This window comes from Bubalus kerabau, chromosome 10 (assembly GCF_029407905.1).
Source record: "Bubalus kerabau isolate K-KA32 ecotype Philippines breed swamp buffalo chromosome 10, PCC_UOA_SB_1v2, whole genome shotgun sequence".
Lineage (NCBI taxonomy): Eukaryota > Metazoa > Chordata > Mammalia > Artiodactyla > Bovidae > Bubalus > Bubalus kerabau.
In genome coordinates, this window is record NC_073633.1 from 56,498,456 (window position 1) to 56,520,424 (window position 21,969).

The 21,969-nt window shown below is 37.9% G+C and overlaps 2 protein-coding genes across 2 annotated transcripts in view; both read left to right on the plus strand.

Annotated features, from left to right (window-relative positions):
* ADAM10 (ADAM metallopeptidase domain 10) overlaps positions 1 to 21,969 on the plus strand; it is a 144,330-nt gene that overhangs the window by 23,741 nt on the left and 98,620 nt on the right. The window contains exon 2 of the mRNA XM_055537822.1: positions 15,374 to 15,524. Coding sequence (XP_055393797.1) covers positions 15,374 to 15,524 — 151 coding nt within the window. The remainder of the gene's footprint in view (positions 1 to 15,373; positions 15,525 to 21,969) is intronic.
* Positions 4,684 to 5,635, plus strand: LOC129621403 (60S ribosomal protein L6-like). Its single transcript, XM_055537824.1, has one exon. The coding sequence runs from the start codon at positions 4,709 to 4,711 to the stop codon at positions 5,570 to 5,572; it is 864 nt and encodes a 287-aa protein (XP_055393799.1). The 5' UTR covers positions 4,684 to 4,708; the 3' UTR covers positions 5,573 to 5,635.

A 21,969-nucleotide genomic window follows, 5' to 3' on the forward strand; every position in this document is an offset into this window, starting at 1 on the left:
ATTGGACCTTTTGTACTGCCAAGAAATTCTTCAGAATGGTCTAGTAGCTACTTCTCAGCTGATACTTTTCCTTGATATTTGGCTTCCCCCAGTGTTCTTTTCATACTTGGGATCACCGATTGTCATTTAATCTTTTATTTCCTCCATCTTTTACTACTTATGTCTGTCATATTAACAAAAATACAGTTGTGAATAATGAATCATTATAGGATGCTTCATAGTTTCTTGAAGGTCAGTAGAATGTTCATTTTATTTTTCTCTCAAAGGGGAGGATTAATAAGTTGGACTATTTTGAATTGTTTTAGATTCTGGATTTTTTTTTTTTTGAAAAAGTTTCTAACCTTGGGAAAAAGTAAAAGAAAGGCCAAATACCCAACATGCCTACCACTTCGGCTCACTGTTTTTCTTTTAAAAAATTGTAATTAGCTTTATTGAGGTATAATTTCCATAAATAAAATTCAGCAATTAATTTTGGGAAAGGTATATAGTGGTATATAACCACTGCCATAATAATAATTTAGAACTTTGACATCAACCAATAAAGTTCCCTTGTGCTCTTTGCAGTCAATTCAAAATGTTTCTCATTTCCCTTTTGATTTCTTCTTTGATCCATGGGCTATTTAGAAATGTGTTAAGTTCCCAATATTGGGGACTTTTTCCAAATATCTGCTACTGATTTAATTGCACCAGGGTATGTTTTCCAGAAGTTTTACTTTCGTTTTAGGTTTGAAGAGTTCGTTAACAAAAGAAACCACTCGTTACACATAAAAACAATTTCATGTTTTTTCTAGAAGATTATTTAACTTAATTTCCACTTTCAGTCATTAAGAGAAAAGAAATGGGCTTCCCTGGTGGCTCAGATGGTAAAGAATCTGGCTGCAATGCAGGAGACCTGGGTTTGATCCCTGGGTCGGGAAGATCCCCTGGAGAAGGGAATGGCTACCCACTCCAGTATTCTTGCCTGGAGAATTCCATGGTCAGAGGCTACAGTCCATGGGGTCGCAAAGAGTCAGACATGACTGAGCAAATATCACTTTCACTTTTCACTTTTTCCAAAAAAAAAGGAAAAGAAACAATAGAAGTAATAGTGTATACATCACCAAAATGGATCCTCATTCAGACTTGAATAATGCTGGGAAGTCCCTCATTAAAAGCAGTGTGGAGTCCCAATTGGGAAGGGGTCCTGGGCTGTATGCTCACCCCATGGGTGAGGCTTCAAATTGCTGTTTCAGTGGCTCCTTATAATCGCAAGCCGCAAACTGCTTTCATTAATGGTTTGCGCGCAAAAATCCTTCTCTGGTTTTTACTTTACCCTTTTTACAATGATGTTTACTTCACCTTGTGAGTCATAGGCTTTCTTTAGACCCAAGGGGGTTGGCCAGACCTCCATGGGCTCAAGAATTCTAAGACCTACTCTTTTTCTTATCTAAAGTGCTACCTGACTTGCTGTGCTTGCAGACTGGGATGGTATCTGGGCAATGTCCAGGCAGGTTAAAAGCGAGTCAGAGGCCTGTTCTCTTGCTTCTGAAGCCTGAACAAGACTTCCTTCATTTTAATTTCACTAACAGAGTCAGAAAACATGATCTATGATTTCAGCCTTTAAAAATTTATGGAAATACACTTCGTGGCCTAGAATTGAGGTCTGTTTCGGTAAATACACCATGTGCCTGTGAAAATACATACTCTATGATTGGGTGGACTATTTTATAAAATGTTAATTGAGTCAGATTGCTTGATAGTGTTCAGTCCTTATTTTTGTCTACTTGTTCAGCGAGGAGTGTTGTGATTTCCAGGTATAATTACAAATTTGTCTTTCAGTTCTGTTAGCTTTTTGTTCACATAGTTTTAAGCTATTATGTGAAGCAGATTTAGAACTGAACTGTCTTTTTTTAATCCCTTTCTCTCCTTTTTTGGGTTTGTTTTGAAGTTTACTTTGACAGTGCTATAGCCACTCTAGCTTTCTTGGATTAGGGTTTGGATGGTATAATTTTCCCATTTTTTAGTTTAACTCATCTGTACCTTTCTTGAGAAATAAGAAAGTGACTTTCTATCTTTTAATTATGTTTAAATCATTAACTTTTAATGTAATTATTGATATGATTGAGTTTAAAACTACCATCTTACTGTTTGTTTTCTGTTCCATTTGTTCATAAGCCCTTTTTTTAGCCCTTCGTTGTCTATGTTTTTTGGGATTAATTTGCTTTAAAAAGTGATTTAATCTTAACTCTGTTATTGGCTTATGTAATGTACCTGCTTAGTTATGTATTTTTAGAGGTTGTTCCTAGGGTATACAGTATACACCTGTAACTTGTCATTGTGTACCTTTGGATAAAATACCATTTCTTTTACAGTGTTCTTTCATTTTTCCTCTCCTCCATTGTGCTGTATTATCATACATTTTAATTCTATGTGTGTCATAACTGCCATAGCACATTGTTTGTTTTTTAAACACAATCATTTAACTTTGAAAGAGGTTAAAGAATGAGAAAAGAAATCTTTTTTATTTTCTCATATAGTTATTGTTCTTGGCACTCTTCTTTGTGTCAACACAGGTTTCCAGCTGGTATATTCCTTCTGCCTGAAAACTTCCTTTGACATATCTTGCGATGCAGGTCTACTGGCAGTAAATTGTCAGCTTTGATGTCTGAAAAAGCCTTCATTTCACCTTTTTCCCCCTTCATCTTCATTTATGAGATATGTTTCACTGGGTATGGAATCTTAGGTTGAGAATCTTTTTTTTGGTAGTATTTCAAACATGCTGGTGAGTTACCTTCTGAGTTATGTAGTCATGCTATCATTTGTACATTCATTCTTCTATATGTAGTGTGTCTCTTTCTCTAGTTCCTTTTGTCCTAACCCACCAGCTGATTTTAAGGTTTCTTTTGTCTTTAGTTTTTAACTATTAGCCCATGATAACTGTTTCAATTTCTTTGTATGTTAATTCTGTCATCTTTATAGTTTCTGTTGCTAATGTCTGACTTCTTCATCCAACAGTATGAGAAAAAGGTGTTTTCCTGAGTCTTTACATGCATGGTAATTATTGACTGGATGCAGTTCATTTTTGATTTTTACTTTTTTTGTGTTTGATTTTGTCTTGCCTTTAAACATGGTCAGATTTTGTTGTTATACAGTTAAACTACTTGGAATCAGTTGAGTTCTTTGGAGGAAGTGCTTTAAGCTTTGTTAGGGTGGATCCCAAACAGCCTTTAGTCTATGGCTAATTTTGCCCTGTGAATAAGATGATGTTTTCCTGAGGGCTCTACCCAGTGCTCCGTATATTACAAGTCTTTGTTCTCTGGATGGTGGGAATATGAACACTTCCCAGCCCTAACTATATAAACTTTCAAGATTGTTCTGCTTACTTTTTTTGTGGTTTATTTTTCTGGTCTGGGATAGTTGATTCTCACATGATCAGATACAAATTTGCCAAACATGTTAGGGGAACCCTTCTTTAGATCTCTGAGCTCCCTTTCTGTTAGCTTCCTCTTTGGCACTCTGGCCCATGAATTCTAAATGCCTGGCCTCTCTGTCAGCAGGTTCTGTTTGGTTCCTGTACTCTGCATATTGACCTTAAACTGCTTCCAGGTAGTTAAGTTGGGCCAATTGTAGATCTTACCTCATTTGTTTATCCTCCCATGTATTTCATCAGGTTTTCTAAATTTTTATGGTGGTAGGTTAGATTTAGTTCTTCTTCATGATAGTCAGAAGTGGAAACTAATAGCAATTTATGTCCTTTTTCTGTCTCATTGGGAATCACTTCAGTGAAAATTATGCATGTCATTTTACTCCTAAGTACTTCAAAATATATCTCCCCAAATTCAGATTATTTTCCTACTATATAACCACTGTGTTTTTGTATTTAAGAAAATTAACAAGAATTCCTTAATATCATGTAAGTCTGGTTGATTCTGCTTTGTTCCAGATAGTTTCCAGATGTTTTTGTTTCCTTCTCAATTGGGTTTTTTCTCTTTTGCTTTTTCTGTTTTTATTGTTGTTGGTTTTTTTTTTTTTTTCATTGTTTTTACTCTGCTAGGTTTTGCCATGTTTGTGGTTGTGAGGCTCTTCTTTGTTCTTTTGTTTTTCCTGTGATATAATGTGGGTAAGTTTTTTTTTCTTTGTCTCTGAGACCAGTGTATTTTTTTCCTTTAAGTCATAGTTTGAGGGACTCATTATTTTCTGTTTTACCTACTTTTTGGCAGATCAGGAATCATGATCATATACAATCTGACAATTCCAGGGTTCTGTTCTCTTGAAATTTTTCAGTATCTTAATAATTGAGATAAAACATAATTTCACAGCGTTTAATTGGGAAAGTTAAAAATGCTACCCAGGTACATACAATTCTGATTTGCAGAAAAGTAGGTAAAACAGAAGAGAGAATTTTTTTAAAAAGTGAATTTTGCAGCTAGGGTCAGCATTAGGAGTTCAGTGTGCTGTGCTTTTCCACTTTCTCATTAGAGTATTCTGTTTATTTCTTTGGTTGCTTGTTTGAAAGATTATACCATTAGGTTATATACCCTGTGTTCTATTAGTTCACTGACCCTCTTGATAATAGGAAAAAAAAAAAATAAACCCTCTGATTTGCAGCATTTCTAACTTCAGTAGTATAAGTACGAGCCACCAACACGTCATTAAACAGAGTTGGGAAGAGAATTGAGCCTGTATCAGTCAGCTTTAACATACACTTGGCTCTTTCCCATCTTGCAAGATGGTGGGTGAAAAGGCTGAGAAACCAGATACTAAGAAAAAACCTGAAGCCAAGAAGGCTGATGCTGGCAAAAAGGCTAAAAAGGTGGAAAAGGTGAAGAAAGTTAAGAAGGGGAAGCCTCACTGCAGCCGAAATCCTGTCCTGGTCAGAGGAATTGGCAGATATTCCCGATCAGCCATGTACTCCAGAAAGGCCTTGTACAAGAGAAAGTATTCAGCAGCTAAATCCAAGGTCGAAAAGAAAAAGAAGGTTCGTGTTCTTGCTACTGTCACAAAACCAGTTGGTGGAGACAAGAATGGTGGTACCCGAGTGGTCAAACTTCGCAAAATGCCTAGGTATTACCCTACTGAAGATGTGCCTCGGAAACAACTGTTGAGTCATGGCAAAAAACCCTTCAGTAAGCATGTGAGGAAGCTGCGTGCCAGCATCACTCCTGGGACCATTCTGATCATCCTCACTGGGCGCCACAGAGGCAAGAGGGTCGTTTTCCTGAAGCAGCTGGGCAGTGGCTTGCTACTTGTGACTGGGCCTCTATCCCTCAATCGAGTTCCTCTGCGTAGAACACACCAGAAATTTGACATTGCCACCTCCACCAAAATCGATATCAGTGGTGTGAAAATCCCAGAACATCTCACTGACACTTACTTCAAGAAGAAGAAGCTGCGTAAACCCAGACACCAGGAGGGCGAGATCTTCGACACAGAGAGAGAGAAATACGAGATCACAGAGCAGCGCAAGGTTGATCAGAAAGCTGTGGACTCACAAATTCTGCGAAGAATCAAAGCTGTCCCTCAGCTCCAGGGCTACCTCCGCTCCGTGTTTGCTCTCACAAATGGAATTTATCCTCACAAAGTAGTGTTCTGAACTTCTTGCAAAGAACCTAATTAAATAACTTGTCATTTAAATAAAAAAAAAAAAAAAAAAAAACATACACTTGATTATATCCTTTTCTTATTTGGTTTTAGTTCTTGAGGATTTTTTCTTAGTGTGGGAGGGCTGCTTTATATATATATATATATATATATATATGTAATGTTTTCCCCCATGGTTTCCCCATTTTCATTAAGTATTAGAAGGAGAAATAAGATAATACAGTTTCATTCAATACGTTCCTTTGTTAACTATGCCTAAGTACTATTATTTATGTGGGATCTTAGTTCCCCAACCAGAGATTGAACCCAGGCCTTGGCAGTGAAAGTGTCAGAGTCGTAACCCCTGGATTGCCAGGGAATTCCCTCATTTAGTACATTGTGTTCAATAACTTAAAGTATTACCATGATCGTGTCATAAATACTGATAGTTAGGCATAGTTAACAAAGGAACATAGGTCTGATAATGAAGCGGACTTGTTAACTGTATGTACCTGGGTAGCATTTTTAACTTTCCCAATTAAATGCTGTGAAATCATGTTTTATCTCAGTTATAAAGATTCTGAAAATCATTACTCAGGTCCTTTTCAAGTGCAAGTAAACATTATGTTGCTTTATAAAATTCCTGTGTGTGGGATAGAGAAAAGATGACTTCCTTTAATGTCTCCCTGAAGTGTTCTATCCATGCAAATAATTGAGCCTTTATGACATGTGCTTCCCTAGAACAGCCACAGTTACTGTTTTATTTTAAGTTATTAAAAGTGGCAAAATACTTTATCTGCACTGTGATTTAAAAAGTCAACTTTTTGGTGCTGAGAAAGGAGTGGGAAAGTAACTTTACAAAGCTAAGATTGTACTGTGGCCACTCAGTCCACTTAAAAGAAATATAACTTAGTGATCCTACTTTGATTTTTTGAAAAATATAATTTATTTTTTGTTGCACTGGGTCTTCGTTGCTGTACATGGGCTTTTCTCTAGTTGTGGTGAGCAGGTGCTACTCTTAGTTGTGGTACACAGGCTACTCGTTGGCAGTGGCTTCTCTTGTAATTGTGGCGTATGGGCTTAGTTACTCGGGGGCATGTGGAATCATCCTGGACCAGAGATCGAACCTCTGTCCCCTGCATTGGCAGGCAGATTCTTACTGTACCACTAGGGACATTCCCCTACTTTGATTTTTAAAACGGAAGAAACTACCCTAAAGTTCTCTTAGTAAAACTTCCCCATTCTTGATTTTTTTCTTGATGTTTTCTCTTGTGTGGGTTGTTTTTAAAAATCCGTGTATAAATGTAAAGATATTTTTTAGGAATATGGAACATACATTGATACAATGTATGATTCTGTTATTTAGTCCTGATTTTTAAAAGTTCCATATCAGGAGGCTTATTTTCTCTTATACCTTAGCTTCATTATATTTTCTTTGCTAGTTGTAAGGTAGCTTTGAATTCTAGTTTTGGACTACATTTTGGTCACCTCTCTTGAGAACAGTGCATTCTAAAGTATGGTGAAGTGACTCAGTAGTTTAAACTGAGTTGTCTTTTCATGCTACCCTTTCTGCTAAGCAGTTTACTTGCATTTAAGGTATTCACAGTTGCCTTTATTTTACAGATTAAAACAAAACAAAAAAACTCCCTGAGGTTTAAAAAAGTTAAATAGTTACCGGATCATGTAGTCATGGTGAGGAAATGTCAGAATTCAAACTTAGTTCTGTCTTTATTCCTGAATCTGTGGCCTCAATTTGTGTAAATAGGTCTCAAAGATAGTGTGAAAGGAGGAGGAAATGGAAGGGGAGGAGAGGGAAGAGATGGTGATAACTGTGAATAATTTATTGAGCCTTTATTGTATGGTAGGGACTTTGCTCGGAGAAGGCAATGGCACCCCACTCCAGTACTCTTGCCTGGAAAATCCCATGGATGGAGGAGCCTGGTAGGCTGCAGACCATGGGGTCGCTAGAGTCGGACATGACCGAGCGACTTCACTGTCACTTTTCACTTTCATGCATTGGAGAAGGAAATGGCAACCCACTCCAGTGTTCTTGCCTGGAGAATCCCAGGGATGCGGGAGCCGGTGGGCTGCCGTCTCAGGGGTCACACAGAGTCAGACACGACTGAAGAGACTTAGCAGGGACTTTGCTAATTGCCACACATGGCTTAAATCATTTGATCATTGTAACAGCCTTAAAAGCAAGGTATTCTGCTGCTGCTACTGCTGCTAAGTCGCTTCAGTCGTGTCCGACTCTGTGCGACCCCATAGACAGCAGCCCACCAGGCTCCCCCGTCCCTGGGACTCTCCAGGCAAGAATACTGGAGTGGATTGCCATTTCCTTCTCCAATGCAGGAAAGTGAAAAGTGAAAGTGAAGTCACTCAGTCGTGTCCGACCCTCAGCGACCCCATGGACTGCAGCCTACCAGGCTCCTCTGTCCATGGGATTTTCCAGGCAAGAGGACTGGAGTGGTGTGCCATTGCCTTCTCCACAAGGTATTCTACTTCTCTCTATTTTAAGGATGGGAAAATGAAGCTGAGTTTTCCATTTGATCAGGAAAACAAGCTAATAAAGGAGAGTAATGGGATTCAAACCCAGGTAATTTTTTTATCCTAACAAAGTATTATGTACCATAAAATTTATGATCTTAAGCATTTCTAGTGTACAGTTCAGTAGTATTAAGTATAGTTACCTTGTTATGCCGTCTCCAGAACTTAAACCCAGATGATTTAAGAGCTTGTATCTTTAACCATGAAGTGACTGGCAGCTGATTGTATAAGCAGAAAATTTAGTGATGAAACATTTAGGCTTTATGCAATCCATTAGGTGAGAAACAATGGTTTTTAAGACACTGGTCTCCAGGTGGTGAATGACATGATCCCCAAGAGAGGGGAAACAAATGAAATGAGACCTTTGGTTGTTCCAGCTTTCTGCTTGGAATGAACTTCCATCTATAAGAGGGAACCTAGGTGGAGACCAGCAAACTTAGAGTTGTGGAGATGGAATTGGACCAAAGCAGCTTGTTTGCAGACAGAATATCACAATGAAGGGTGCTGCATAGGGAGAGAATCCTTGAGATCTGCAGAGGGTTCCTCTGGAGTGTTTGGTAGAGTATTTTTGATCAGTGTACATATGTGGGGAAACTGCCTGAGGCCAGGGAAAGAAACCGTGCCCCATGCTCACATAGTGCCGGAAATAGTGCTTGTTCGTACCTGCCAAACTGGAGAAATGCATGATCTGTGGAGCATTGGATAGAGTACTCAAATATGTCTTGCCCCAGTAGTAGGGGGAAATTAGCCCTACATTGAACACTGCTGCAGACGCATGTAACAAATCATAAAGGGAAGACCCAAAAGGATCAAACTGTTTCCAATAGTTAAAAAATTAAAATACCTTTTAATTTGTCCTATTAACAAAGCCTAAGAATATTTATAAGAATACAAAAAGTGTTCCAGCCATTGCAAGGTGAAATTCACAGCATCTACCATCCATTCAGTGCAAGATTATGAGACATGCAGTGAAGCAGGGAAACCACATTCTCTAACGAAAAGAATAAGCAATCAATTGGAACCAACCCATAACTGTCGTGGGCATTAAAATTAGCAGACAAGAACGTTAAAAGACTTGTTATAACTGTATTTCATATGTTAAAAAAGTTAAGTAGAGACATAAAAGATATAAAACAAATGCAAATCTAACTTGTACAGATGAAAACTAACAATGTTTTAGATGGAAAGCATACCGGATGGCATTAACAACAGATTAGACATAGAGAATATTACTGAACTGAAAGACAGCACTAGAAGCTGTTCAAAATGAAACAGAAGAATTTTTGATAAATATGAGAATACCCATCAGTGGGCTCTGGGAAGAATTTGGTGACCTTAATATATTAATAATTGGATTCCTTGGGTAGGTGGGGGTGGGGAGAGTGAAAAAAATTTTGAAGAAATAGTAGTTGAAAAATTATAAAACCCCAGATCCAAGAAGTTTACTGAAACTAAAGCTTAGTAAGTATGAAGAAACCAGAGCACATCATAATTAAATTGTTCAAAACCAGTGTTAAAGAGGAACATCTTAAAAGCACTAGGGAGGGAAAAAACATTACCTTCAGAGGAGCAATGGTAAGGATGACAGATTTCTTGTCAGAAGGAATACAGGTGAAAAGATAGTGGAGCAACATTCAAAAAATACATTAAAAAAACCCAAACCTGTCAGCCTGAAATTCTATGCCCAGTAAAAATATCTTTCAAAAATAAAGACGAAATAAAGACTTTGAGACATCCAATATCTGGAAAAACTTCACCAGCAGAAGCAATGTTAGAGGGAGTTATCCAGGTAGAAGAAAAATGATACCAGATGAAAATATGGATTCACACCAAGGAATGAAGAACCCTGGAAATGAGAAGTAGAGATTTTTTTCTTGTTATTTAAATCTCTTCAAAAGATAATTGTCTCTTTAAACCAAAACATTAACAGTGTATTGTGGACTTCATCAGATATAAGTAAATAAAGTATGTGATGACAGTAGGAGGAGAGGAATGAAAATACAGTAATGTCAGGTTTTTATACCTGAAGTGCTATAAGATCATTTGAAGGTAGAGTAAGTTAAAGATGTTTACTTAAAGCAACCACTAAAATATCCAGAGAGTTTTGGTAATAAGCTAGTGAAGAAATAAAAAGAGAATCATAAAAAAATAATTAATCCTGAGAAAGGAGAAGGAAGCAAAGAACAGATGAGACAAACATAAATAGCAATATGATAGATTTAAACTTAACCACATTAGTAACTACTTTAAATGTAAGTGATCTAAACACCCTAATTAAAAGATTGGACAAAAAAGCAAGACCCAACTCTATGCTGCCTACAGTGAACTTGCATTAAATACATAGGCACAAATAGGCTAAAAGGAAAAGAATGGAAGAGAAAGAGACCATGCTAGTCAAACAACAAAAAAAACTGGGAGTGGCTATATTAATACCAGACAAAGTAGATTTTAGAACATAGACTATTACAAAGAATAAAGAAGATCATCTAAAAATGATAAAGGAGTGAATTAATCCAGAAGGCACAAAATCATTAACATTTATGCACATAATAAAGTGAAAGTGATGTTGCTCAGTCGTGTCCGACTCTTTGCGACACCATGGACACCAGGCTCCTCCGTCCATGGGATTTTTCTAGGCAAGAGTACTGGAGTGGGGTGCCATTTCCTTCTCCAGGGAATCTTCCTGACCCAGGGATCGAACCCAGGTCTCCCGAATTGTAGACAGACACTTTACTGTCTGAGGCACCAGGGAAGTCCTATGCACATAATAATAGAACTTCAAAAATCAATTAAGCAAAGAACTGCCAGGAGAAATAGAAAAAGCCGTAATCATAGACAGATTTCAGTGCCTTTCTGTTAGTAATAGAACAGGTAGGTAGAAAATCATTAAGGATATAGAAGATTAAACAACACTGTAAACCAACTGACCTGGTTGTTGTTTATGTAACACTGTACTCAATATGTGCAGAGGTTGACGTTTCTGGAATACTCATCCATTAACAGTAGAATATACATTCTTTTCAGCTGTGCATGAAACATTTGCAAGGATAGACCACATTCTTGATCATAAAATAAATCTCTATTTAAAAGGATTGTCATACAAAGTATGTTCTCTGGGTAGAGTAGAATTAAATTAGAGGTCAGTAACAGAAAGATAACTGAAAAATTCCTCATATTTATTAATAGAATCTAAATAACAGGCTTCTAAATAGCATATGAATTGTAGAAGAAATTAAAAAGGAAATAAGAAAGTATATTGAAGAGAATGAAAATGGTAACACAGCATAACAGAATCTGTGGGATGCTGCTAAACAGTATTAAGGGGACACTTATAGCACCTGGTTAGTAAGTAGAATAACTGAATACAGAAGTCTTAAATCATTGTTGTTCAGTTGCTCAGTCATGTCTGACTCTTTGAGACCCCATGGACTGCAGCACACCAGGCTTCCCTGTCCTTCACTATCTCCCGGAGCTTGCTCAAACTCATGTCCATTGAGTCGGTGATGCCATCCAACCATCTTGTCCTCTGTCGTCCCCTTCTCCTCCTGCGTTCAGTCTTTCCCAGCATCAGGGTCTTTTCTCATGAGTCAACTCTTCCCATCAGGTGGCCAAAGAATTGGAGCTTCAGCTTGAGAATCAGTCCTTCCAATGAATGAATATTCAAGACTGATTTCCTTTAAGATGAACTGGTTTGACCTCTTTGCAGTCCAGTGGACTCTCAAGAGTCTTGTCTAACACTACAGCTCAAAAGCATCAATTGTTTGGCACTCAGCCTTCTTTATGGTCCAACTCTCACATCCATACATGACTACATGTATACTACCATGACTACATATATACAAACCATAACTTTGACTAGACAGACTTTTGTTGGCATAGTAATGTCTCTGCTTTTTAATACGCTGTCTAGGTTTGTCATAGCTTTTCTTTCAAAGAGCAAGCGTCTTTTAATTTCATGGTTGCAGTCACCATCTGCAGTGATTTTGGAGCCCCCAAAAATAAAGTCTGTCACTGTTTCCATTGTTTCCCCGTCTATTTGCCATGATGTGATAGGACCAGATGCCATGATCTTCATTTTTTTGAATGTTGAGTTTTAAGCCAGCTTTTTCACTCTCTTCCACTTTCATCAAGAGGCTCTTTAGTTCCTCTTTGCTTTCTGCCATAAGGGTGGTGTCATCTGCATATCTGAGGTTATTGATGTTTCTCTCTGCAATCTTGATTCCAGCCTGTGCTTCATCCAGCCTGGCATTTAGCGTGATGTACTCTGCATGTAAGTTAAATAAGCAGGGTGACAGTATAGGGTCTTGACATATGCCTTTCCCAATTTGGAACCAGTCTGTTGTTCCATGTCCAGTTCTAACTGTTGTTACTTCTTGACCTGCATACAGTTTTCACAGGAGGTAGATCAGGTGGTGTGGTATTCCATCTCTTGAAGAATTTTCCACAGTGTTGTGATCCACACAGTCAAAGGCTTTAGTGTAGTCCATGAAACAGAAGTAGATGTTTTTCTGGAATTCTTTTGTGTTTTCAATGATCCAGCGGATGTTAGCAATTTGATCTCTGGTTCCTCTGCCTTTTCGAAATCCAGTTTGAACATCTGGAAGTTCTCGGTTCACATGCTGTTGAAGCCTAGCTTGAAGAATTTTGAGCATTGCTTTGCTAGCGTGTGAGATGAGTGTAACTGTGAAGTAGTTTGAACATTCTTTGGCATTGCCTTTCTTTGGGATGGGAGTGAAAACTTAAATCAATGGTCTTCACTAAAAAAAATAGAGCGATTGTACTTAAAGTAAGTGGAAGGAAAGAAATAGAGATCAAGTTGAAAATTAAAAAATAGGAAGCAGAAAAATAATGAAGGAAAATAAAAGGAAATAAAAGTTGGTTCTTGAGAAGATCAGTCAAATCAATAATTCTTTAGCTATCTTGATTAGGACCCAAAGAGAGAAGATATAGATTACTGATATCTGGAATGAGGGAGGTAACATTACTATAGATTCAGAAGATATTAAAAAGCATAAGGGAATATTATGAACAGCTTTATTTCCATAACTTAAAAAACTTAGGTGAAGTGGACAAATTCTTAGCAAAGGTCACTCAAGGAATAGATAACCAGAATAGCTGTTTATGTATAAAGTTGATGTCATTAATAACCTTTCACAAAGAAAACTCCAGGCTAAGATGGCTTCACTGGTGAATTCTATCAAACATTTAAGGAGGAAATAATACCAGTTCCACATAAATTTGTCCAGAAAATTGAAGAAGAGGTAATACTTTCAAAATGTTTTTTTATATTGATACCAATACTTGACAAAGACAGTCCAAGAAAACTACAGACTAGTGTCTCTCGTGAACATACATAATAAAAATTCTAAACAAAATTTATCAAATCTAACTATTATAAAACACAATATACTATAATCAAGTTGGATTTATTTTGGTAATGCAAGGGTGGTTTAACATTAGAAAATCAACAGTTTTTTAAAAAATTGAAGTATAACTGATTTACAATGTTTTGTTAATTTCAGCTGTACAGCATAGTGATTCAATTATACATATATATATGCAGTCTTTTTAAAAAATTCTTTCCCATGTTTATCATAGGATATTGAGTAGAGTTCCTTATATTATACAGCAGGACCTTGTTTATCTCAGTATATAATGGTTGGCCTCTGCTCCCCTCAGCGCCCACTTAATCCTTTCCCTCCCCTCCCCACCCTTGCAGCCTCAAGTCTGTTCTCTGTGTCTGTGAGTTTGTCCACATATAAGTGGTATCATATGGTATTTGTCTTTCTTTTTCTGACTTAACTTCACCTACTATGATATTCTATAGTTCTATCCATGTTGCTCCAAATGGCATTATTTTGCTCTCTTTTATAGCTAAGTCACATTCCATTGTATATACGTACCACAGCTTTATTCATTTATCTGTTGAGGGACATTTAAGTTGTTTCCATGTCCGTGTTCACTATTGTGAATAGTGCTGCTGTGAATATAGGTGCGCATGTATATTCCTGAATTATAGTTTTGTACAGATATATGTCCAGGAGTAAGATTGCTGGATCATATGGAAATTCTAGTTTTAGTTTTTGAGGAATCTCCATACTATTCTCCGTTTCTGCTACATCAACTAACATTCCTACCGACAGTGTAGGCGAGTTACCTCTTCTTTAGCGTTTGTTATTTGTAGACCTTAAAAATTTTTTTACATATTATTTGTTTTTGGTTTCACTTGGTATTCTCTGCCTCATGTGGGTTTTTTCTAGTGGTGGGGAAGTGGGGGCTGCCCTTTGTTGTGATACCAGGGCTTCTCATTGCTGTGACTTGTCTTGTTAGCACAGGCTCTAGGATATGCGGGCTCAGTAGCCGTGGCTCGGGGGCCCTAGAACACGGGCTCAGTAGTTGTGTTACACAGGCTTAGTTGCTCTGCAGCATGTGGAGTCTTCCCAGACCGAGGATCAAAGTTGTATCCCCTGCATTGGCAGGCAGATTCTTTACCTGCTGAGCCATCAGGGAAGTCCCAATAATTAGTGATGTTGAACATCTTTCCATGTGTCTGTTGGCCATCTGTACGTCTTTGGAGAAATGTCTGTTTAGTTCTTCTGCCCATGAGAATAAGTCAGTTTGATTTCACATATTAATAAACTAAAAAGAAAAAAATAGTTATCTTTAAAAAAAAATTATTTACTTATTTTTATTGCAATATAGTTGATTTACAATGTTGTGTTAGTTTCAGGTGTATGTCAAAGTGATTCATTTATTCATAAATATATGTATATATATTTCAAATTCTTTTCCCATATAGGAATAGTTCCTAGTGCTATAGAGTAGGTCTTTATTGATTATCTATTATAATCATCTTAATAGATGTAGACAAAGATCAACATCTCTTCCTGGTAGTTTTTATCAGCAAAGTATAAAACTTCCTCAGCTTGATTAAGGACATCCTAGACAAACCTATGGCTAACATCAAACCTTGTGTGTGGTTAAAATTCCCATTATAATAAGCTTTTAGGGACTTTCCTGGTGATCCAGTGGTCAAGACTCTGCTTCCACTTGCAGGAAGCACGGGGTTGATCCCTGATCAGGAAACTAGGATCCTATATGCTGTATGATGTGACCACAAACAAACAAACAAAAATTAACAACTGTTTATGAAAATAAAGTATTAAGATTGGTGAAACAGTTGTTTAATACAGAATAATTGTGAAATCATTTTAGAACTAGAATAAACCATAAGAAGATATTAATTCAAACTGTTTATTTTTTGTAGGTCAGTATGGAAATCCTTTAAATAAATACATTAGACATTATGAAGGATTATCATATGATGTGGATTCATTACACCAAAAACACCAGCGTGCCAAAAGAGCAGTCTCACATGAGGACCAGTTTTTACGGCTAGATTTTCATGCTCATGGAAGGTAAGTAAATTTATTGCTGATTATGTCTGAAGTTCCAGTGTATTCAGTGTATGTTAAGAGAGGAAATTTATACCTTTCATTTTCCTTCTCTAATGGAAAGGTCCCCATTTGTAAATTCAACCTACACTGGAATTTGGTGTGTACATTAGAAATTGTTTTCTTTTAAAACAGATTGGCCTTTTTATATTGTTAAGGAAACAATCACATTTAAATGTTTTTAAGTTCATGACTCAGATCCTCAGTTGTATTATTAGAGGATATGTCTTTAAAGAAGAGTCTGTGTTTGTGATTTCCAACTATTTTTTATGTGTTTTATGGCCTATATGTCTATTCCGTGGTGCCAACAGTGAAGGTAGCTGGTTGTAGGCCATTGAATGTCATTTAATTTCTCATTAACTCAATTTTATCAGCTCTAAAATGACAACTTGTAGACAGATGACCTACTGTACTGCTTAATTCTCAGTATTGTTAAGGAATAAAGAGCAAGGGAGCCAAGGGAGAGAGGTAAAAATCACAATTATTTAGTGCTGTTGTGTTCCACGTACAAGGACATGGATGCTTTATATGTATTTTCTTATTTACTCTCTCAACATCCAAACAAGGTAAATCATTTTATATCCAAGGAAACTTAAGACTCAGAGAAAATAGCTTCTTTAAAGTTATGTAGGACAGGGAGGCCTGTGCTGTGATTCACAGGGTCGCAAAGAGTGGGACACGACTGAGCGACTGAACTGAACTGAACTGAACTGAAAGTTATGTAGCACAGGGACCCAGCAACTACAATCCCGTGTGCTGTATAGTGCGGCCAAAAGAAAAGTTAATAGCACAGATTTGACCCAGATCTGGCTGACTCAAAACCCTGTATTTTTTTCTTTGTTCAGTTCAGTTCAATCGCTCAGTCGTGTCCCACTCTTTGCGATCCCATGAACTGCAGCACGCCAGGCCTCCCTGTCCATCACCAACTCCCGGAGTTTACCCAAACTCATGTCCATCGAGTCGGTGATGCCATCTAACCATCTCATCCTCTCGTCCCTTCTCCTCCTGCCTTCAATCTTTCCCAACATCAGGGTCTTTTAAATGAGTCCGGTCTTCGCATCAGGTAGCCAAAATACTGGAGTATCAGTTTCAACATCAGTCCTTCCAGTGAACACCCAGGACTGATCTCCTTTAGGATGGACTGGTTGGATCTTCTTGCAGTGCAAGAGGCTCTCAAGAGTCTTCTCCAACACCACATTTCAAATGCATCAATTCTTCAGTGCTCAGCTTTCCTTATAGTCCAACTCTCACATCCGTACATGACCACTGGAAAAACCATAGCCTTGACTACATGGAACTTTGTTGACAAAGTAATGTCTCTGCTTTTTAATATGCTGTCTATGTTGGTCATAACTTTCCTTCCAAGGAGTAAGCGTCTTTTAATTTCATGGCTGCAGTCACCATCTGCAGTGATTTTGGAGCCCCCAAAAATAAAGTCTGACACTGTTTGCACTGTTTCCCCATGTATTTGCCATGAAGTGATGGGACCAGATGCCATAATCTCAGTTTTCTGAATATTGAGCCTTAAGCCAACTTTTTCACTCTCCTCTTTCAGTTTCATCAACAGGCTCTTTAGTTCTTCATCACTTTCTGCCATAAGGGTGGTGTCATCTGCATATCTGAGGTGATTGATATTTCTCCCGGCAATCTTAATTGCAGCTTGTGCTTCTTCCAGCCCAGTGTTTCTACTGATGTATTCTGCATATAAGTTAAATAAGCAGGGTGACAGTATACAGCCTTGACAGGAGTACCTGAGTACTTTTTGTATCTAAATACAAAATCTTTAAGTATTCTTTGGCAGACACTCTGCTTTGCCCACTATAATGAATAAACCTGTTCCTTTTGTACTTTTTCTACAGGTGTGACCCTGATTTATTATTCACCTCCTAATAGGTTTCCCAGCTTCCATTTCATTTATCCTTAAAACTATTCTAAGTACTGCTACAAGATGACTTTTCCTTAAATGCTTCCTTTTTCATGTCAGCTCACTGCTCTAGAGTCTTTAATTAATGATTGTTAGCCAGATTTCCTAGCTTGGTTATCAAGATTCTTTGTTCAGTTCAGTTCAGTTTAGTTTAGTCCAACTCTTCATGACCCCATGGACTACACCACACCAGGCTTCCCTGTCCATCACCGACTCCTGGAGTTTAACAGTCTCATCTCTACTGAGTCGGTGATGCCATCCAGCCATCTCATCCTCTGTTGTCCCCTTCTCCTCCTGCCTTCAATCTTTCCCATCATCAGGGTCTTTTCAGATGAGTCCGCTCTTCGCATCAGGTGGCCAAAGTACTGGAGTTTCAGCTGCAACATCAATCCTTCCAATGAGCACTAAGGACTGATCTCCTTCCGAGTGGACTGGTTGGATCTCCTTGCAGTCCCAGGGACTCTCAAGAGTCTTTTCCAACACCACAGTTCAAAAGCATCAATTCTTCAGCGCTCAGCTTTCTTTATAGTTCAACTCTCACATCCATACATGACTACTGGAAAAACAACCAATAGCCTTGAGGAGACAGACCTTAGTTGGCAAAGTAATGTCTCTGCTTTTTAATATGCTGTCTAGGTTGGTCATAACTTTCCTTCCTAAAGGAAGGAAACTAAACTAAACTAAACTGGAGTGAACTGAACAAAGAATCTTGATAACCAAGCTAGGAAATCTGGCTAACAATCATTAATTAAAGACTCTAGAGCAGTGAGCTGACATGAAAAAGAAAGCATTTAAGGAAAAGTCATCTTGTAGCAGTACTTAGAATAGTTTTAAGGATAAATGAAATGGAAGCTGGGAAACCTATTAGGAGGTGAATAATAAATCAGGGTCACACCTGTAGAAGGAGTAAGCATCTTTGAATTTCATGGCTGCAGTCACCATTGCAGTGATTTTGGAGCCTCCCAAAATAAAGTCTTTCACTGTTTCCATGGTTTCCCCATGCATATGCCATGAAGTGATGGGACTGGATGCCATGATCTTAAGTTTTCTGAATGTTCAGCTTTAAGCCAACTTTTTCACTCTCCTCTTTCACTTTCATCGAGAGGCTCCTTAGTTCTTCTTCACTTTCTGCTGTAAGGGTGGTGTCATCTGCATATCTGAGGTGATTGATATTTCTCACGGCAATCTTGATTCCAGCTTGTGCTTCCTCCAGCCCAGCGTTTCTCATGATGTATACTCTGCATATAAGTTAAATAAGCAGGGTGACAATATACAGCCTTGACACACTCCTTTTCCTGTTTGAAACCAGTCTGTTGTTCCATGTCCAGTTCTATTTCTTCCTGACCAGCATACAGGTTCCTCAAGAGGCAGGTCAGGTGGTCTGGTATGCCCATCTCTTTCAGAATTTTCCACAGTTGATTGTGATCCACACAGTCAAAGGCTTTGGTATAGTCAATAAAGCAGAAATAGATGTTTTTCTGGAACTCTCTTGCTTTTTCGATGATCCAGTGGATGTTGGCAATTTGGTCTGTGGTTCCTCTGCCTTTTCTAACCCAGCTTGAACATCTGGAAATTCATGGTTCATGTATTGCTGAAGCCTGGCTTGGGGAATTTTGAGCATTACTTTTCTAGCGTGTGAGATGAGTGCAATTGTGTGGTAGTTTGAGCATTCTTTGGCATTGCCCTTCTTTGGGATTGGAATGAAAACTGACCTTTTCCAGTCCTTTGACCACTGCTGAGTTTTCCAGATTTGCTGGCATATTGAGTGCACACTTTGACAGCACCACCTTTCAGGATTTGAACTAGCTCATTTGGAATTCCATCGCCTCCACATGCTTTGTTTGTAGTGATGCTTTCTAAGGCCCACTTGACTTCACATTCCAGGATGTCTGGCTCTAGGTGAGTGATCACACCACCGTGATTATCTTGGTCATTAAGATCTTTTTTGTACAGTTCTGTATATTCTTGCCACCTCTTCTCTTAATGTCTTCTGCTTGTGTTCAGTCCATACCATTTCTGTCCTTTATTGAGCCCATCTTTGCATGAAATGTTCCCTTGGTATCTCTAATTTTCTTGAAGAGATCTCTGGTCTTTCCCATTTTATTGTTTTCCTGTACTTCTTTGCACTGATCACTGAGGAAGGCTTTCTTATCTCTCCTTGCTGTTCTTTGGAACTCTGCATTCAGATGGGTGTATCTTGGTATATCTTTCCTTTTCTCCTTCGCTTTTTGATTCTCTTATTTTTACAGCTATTTGTAAGGCCTCCTCAGACAGCCATTTTGCCTTTTTGCATTTCTTTTCCATGGGGATGGTCTTGATCCCTGTCTCCTGTATAACGTCACAAACCTCTGTCCATAGTTTATCAGGCACTGTGTCTATTAGATCTGTTCCCTTAAATCTACTTCTCACTTCCACTGTATAATCGTAAGGGATTTGATTTTGGTCATACCTGAATGGTCTAGTGGTTTTCCCTACTTTCTTCAATTTAAGTCTGAATTTGGCAATAAGAAGTTCATGATCTGAGCCACAGTCAACTCCCGGTCTTGTTTTCACTGACTGTATAGAGCTTCTCCATCTTTGGCTGCAAAGAATATAATCAATCTGATTTTGGTGTTGACCATCTGGTGATGTCCATGTGTAGAGTGTTCTCTTGTGTTGTTGGAAGAGGATGCTTGGTATGACCAGTGCGTTCTGTTGGCAAAACTCTATTAGCCTTTACCGTGCTTCATTCTGTACTCCATGGCCAAATTTGCCTGTTACTCCAGGTGTTTCTTGACTTCCTACTTTTGCATTCCAGTCCCCTATAATGAAAAGGACTTTTTTTTGGGGTGTTAGTTCTAAAAGGTCTTGTAGGTCTTCATAGAACTGTTCAACTTCAGCTTCTTCAGCATTACTGATCAGGGCATAGACTTGGATTACCGTGATACTGAATGGTTTGCCTTGAAAATGAACAGAGATCATTCTGTCGTTTCGGAGAGTGCATCCAGGTACTGCATTTTGGACTCTTTTGTTGACTATGATGGCTACTCCATTTCATCGAAGAGATTCTTGCTCACAGTAGTAGATATGATGGTCATCTGAGTTAAATTCACCCATTCCAGTCCATTTTAGTTTGCTGATTCCTAAAATGTTGACATTCACTATCGCCATCTCCTGTTTGACTGCTTCCAATTTGCCTTGATTCATGGACCTAACATTCCAGGTTCCTATGCAGTGTTGCTCTTTATAGCATCGGACCTTGTTTCTATCCCCAGTCACATCCACAACTGGGTGTTGTTTTTGCTTTGGCTCTGTCACTTCATTCTTTCTGGAGTTATTTCTCCACTTATCTCCAGTAGCATATTGGGCACCTACCAACCTGGGGAGTTCATCTTTCAGTGTGCCCTTTCATACTGTTCATGGAGCTCTCAAGGCAAGAATTCTGAAGTGGTTTGCCATTCTCTTCTCCAGTGGACCACATTTGTCAGACCTCTCCACTAAGACCCGTCTGTCTTTGTCAATTAACGCAATGATTCTTTGTAAAGTAATTCAACTCAATTCTAAACTTATTTTGTTCTACTTCCCAAAATCAAGTGTCTGTTTCATTCAGAGTGAGCTTCTCATTGCTGAGTATATCATGTATAGGTTTGTTCCCTGTGTTATTTATCTTAAATAAATTCTGATCATCTTTTAATGCACAATTCAAGTTCTGCTTCTCTCAAGCTTTATTTATACCTTACTCTGAACTTCTAAATTACTTATCTGTTCCATTCACATTTGATTCGGTATCTCTTCATGTGTTTATTTTTCTGTAACTGTTTTCTTCCTCACAGGCAAAATACCTGCTACTATTTAGTATGTCCACTATTTGCCCTTATATTACAGGTACTCAAGAAAGATTTTAATGGATAGAAAAATAAGATTATAAAAAATGCTGTGATACTTAAAGTATTTTACAAATGGTAATAAATGGTTTACTTAATTTCCATATTACAAAGCAATGATCATTATAGAAAAAAGGACTTTCAAGTTACATGTCTACTTTCATTTCAAGGAGAAAAAAGTTCATTTTAGGATCTGAGCTTCGAGATAAAAATTTTGATTATGGCAATTCATATAAATTTTTATGACCCTTAACCTCGGAGAAAATTTTAATTACCCATTCTTATTGGTACCATGAAATAATAAGTGGTCATTAATCCTTCCTGTTTTTAGTGGCTATCTCAAAATAAATTTAATGCTATATTGCAAATATGTTGTGACTGCCAAAAGGAAAAGTAGAGATTCTAGGTGCCTTTGGTTTGTATGTCACAGTTCTATTACATTGCTAGATTTTTATTAGCTCCATGATATAGTTCATATTGATATATGCAAAACCAAATCTTAGATCCTTCTGTTTTTTTTTAATTTGTGTTAGAGTAACTGAGAGGGAGTGTGCGCGTACATGCTGTTATTTAGTTATCCTAATAGAAGCTGCAAGATGAATGTCAGTCGTTGCATAAGAAT

Bases quoted from the DNA above. Each gene is read 5' to 3' on its own strand.
- LOC129621403 (XM_055537824.1), top strand. From the start codon at position 4,709: ATGGTGGGTGAAAAGGCTGAGAAACCAGATACTAAGAAAAAACCTGAA.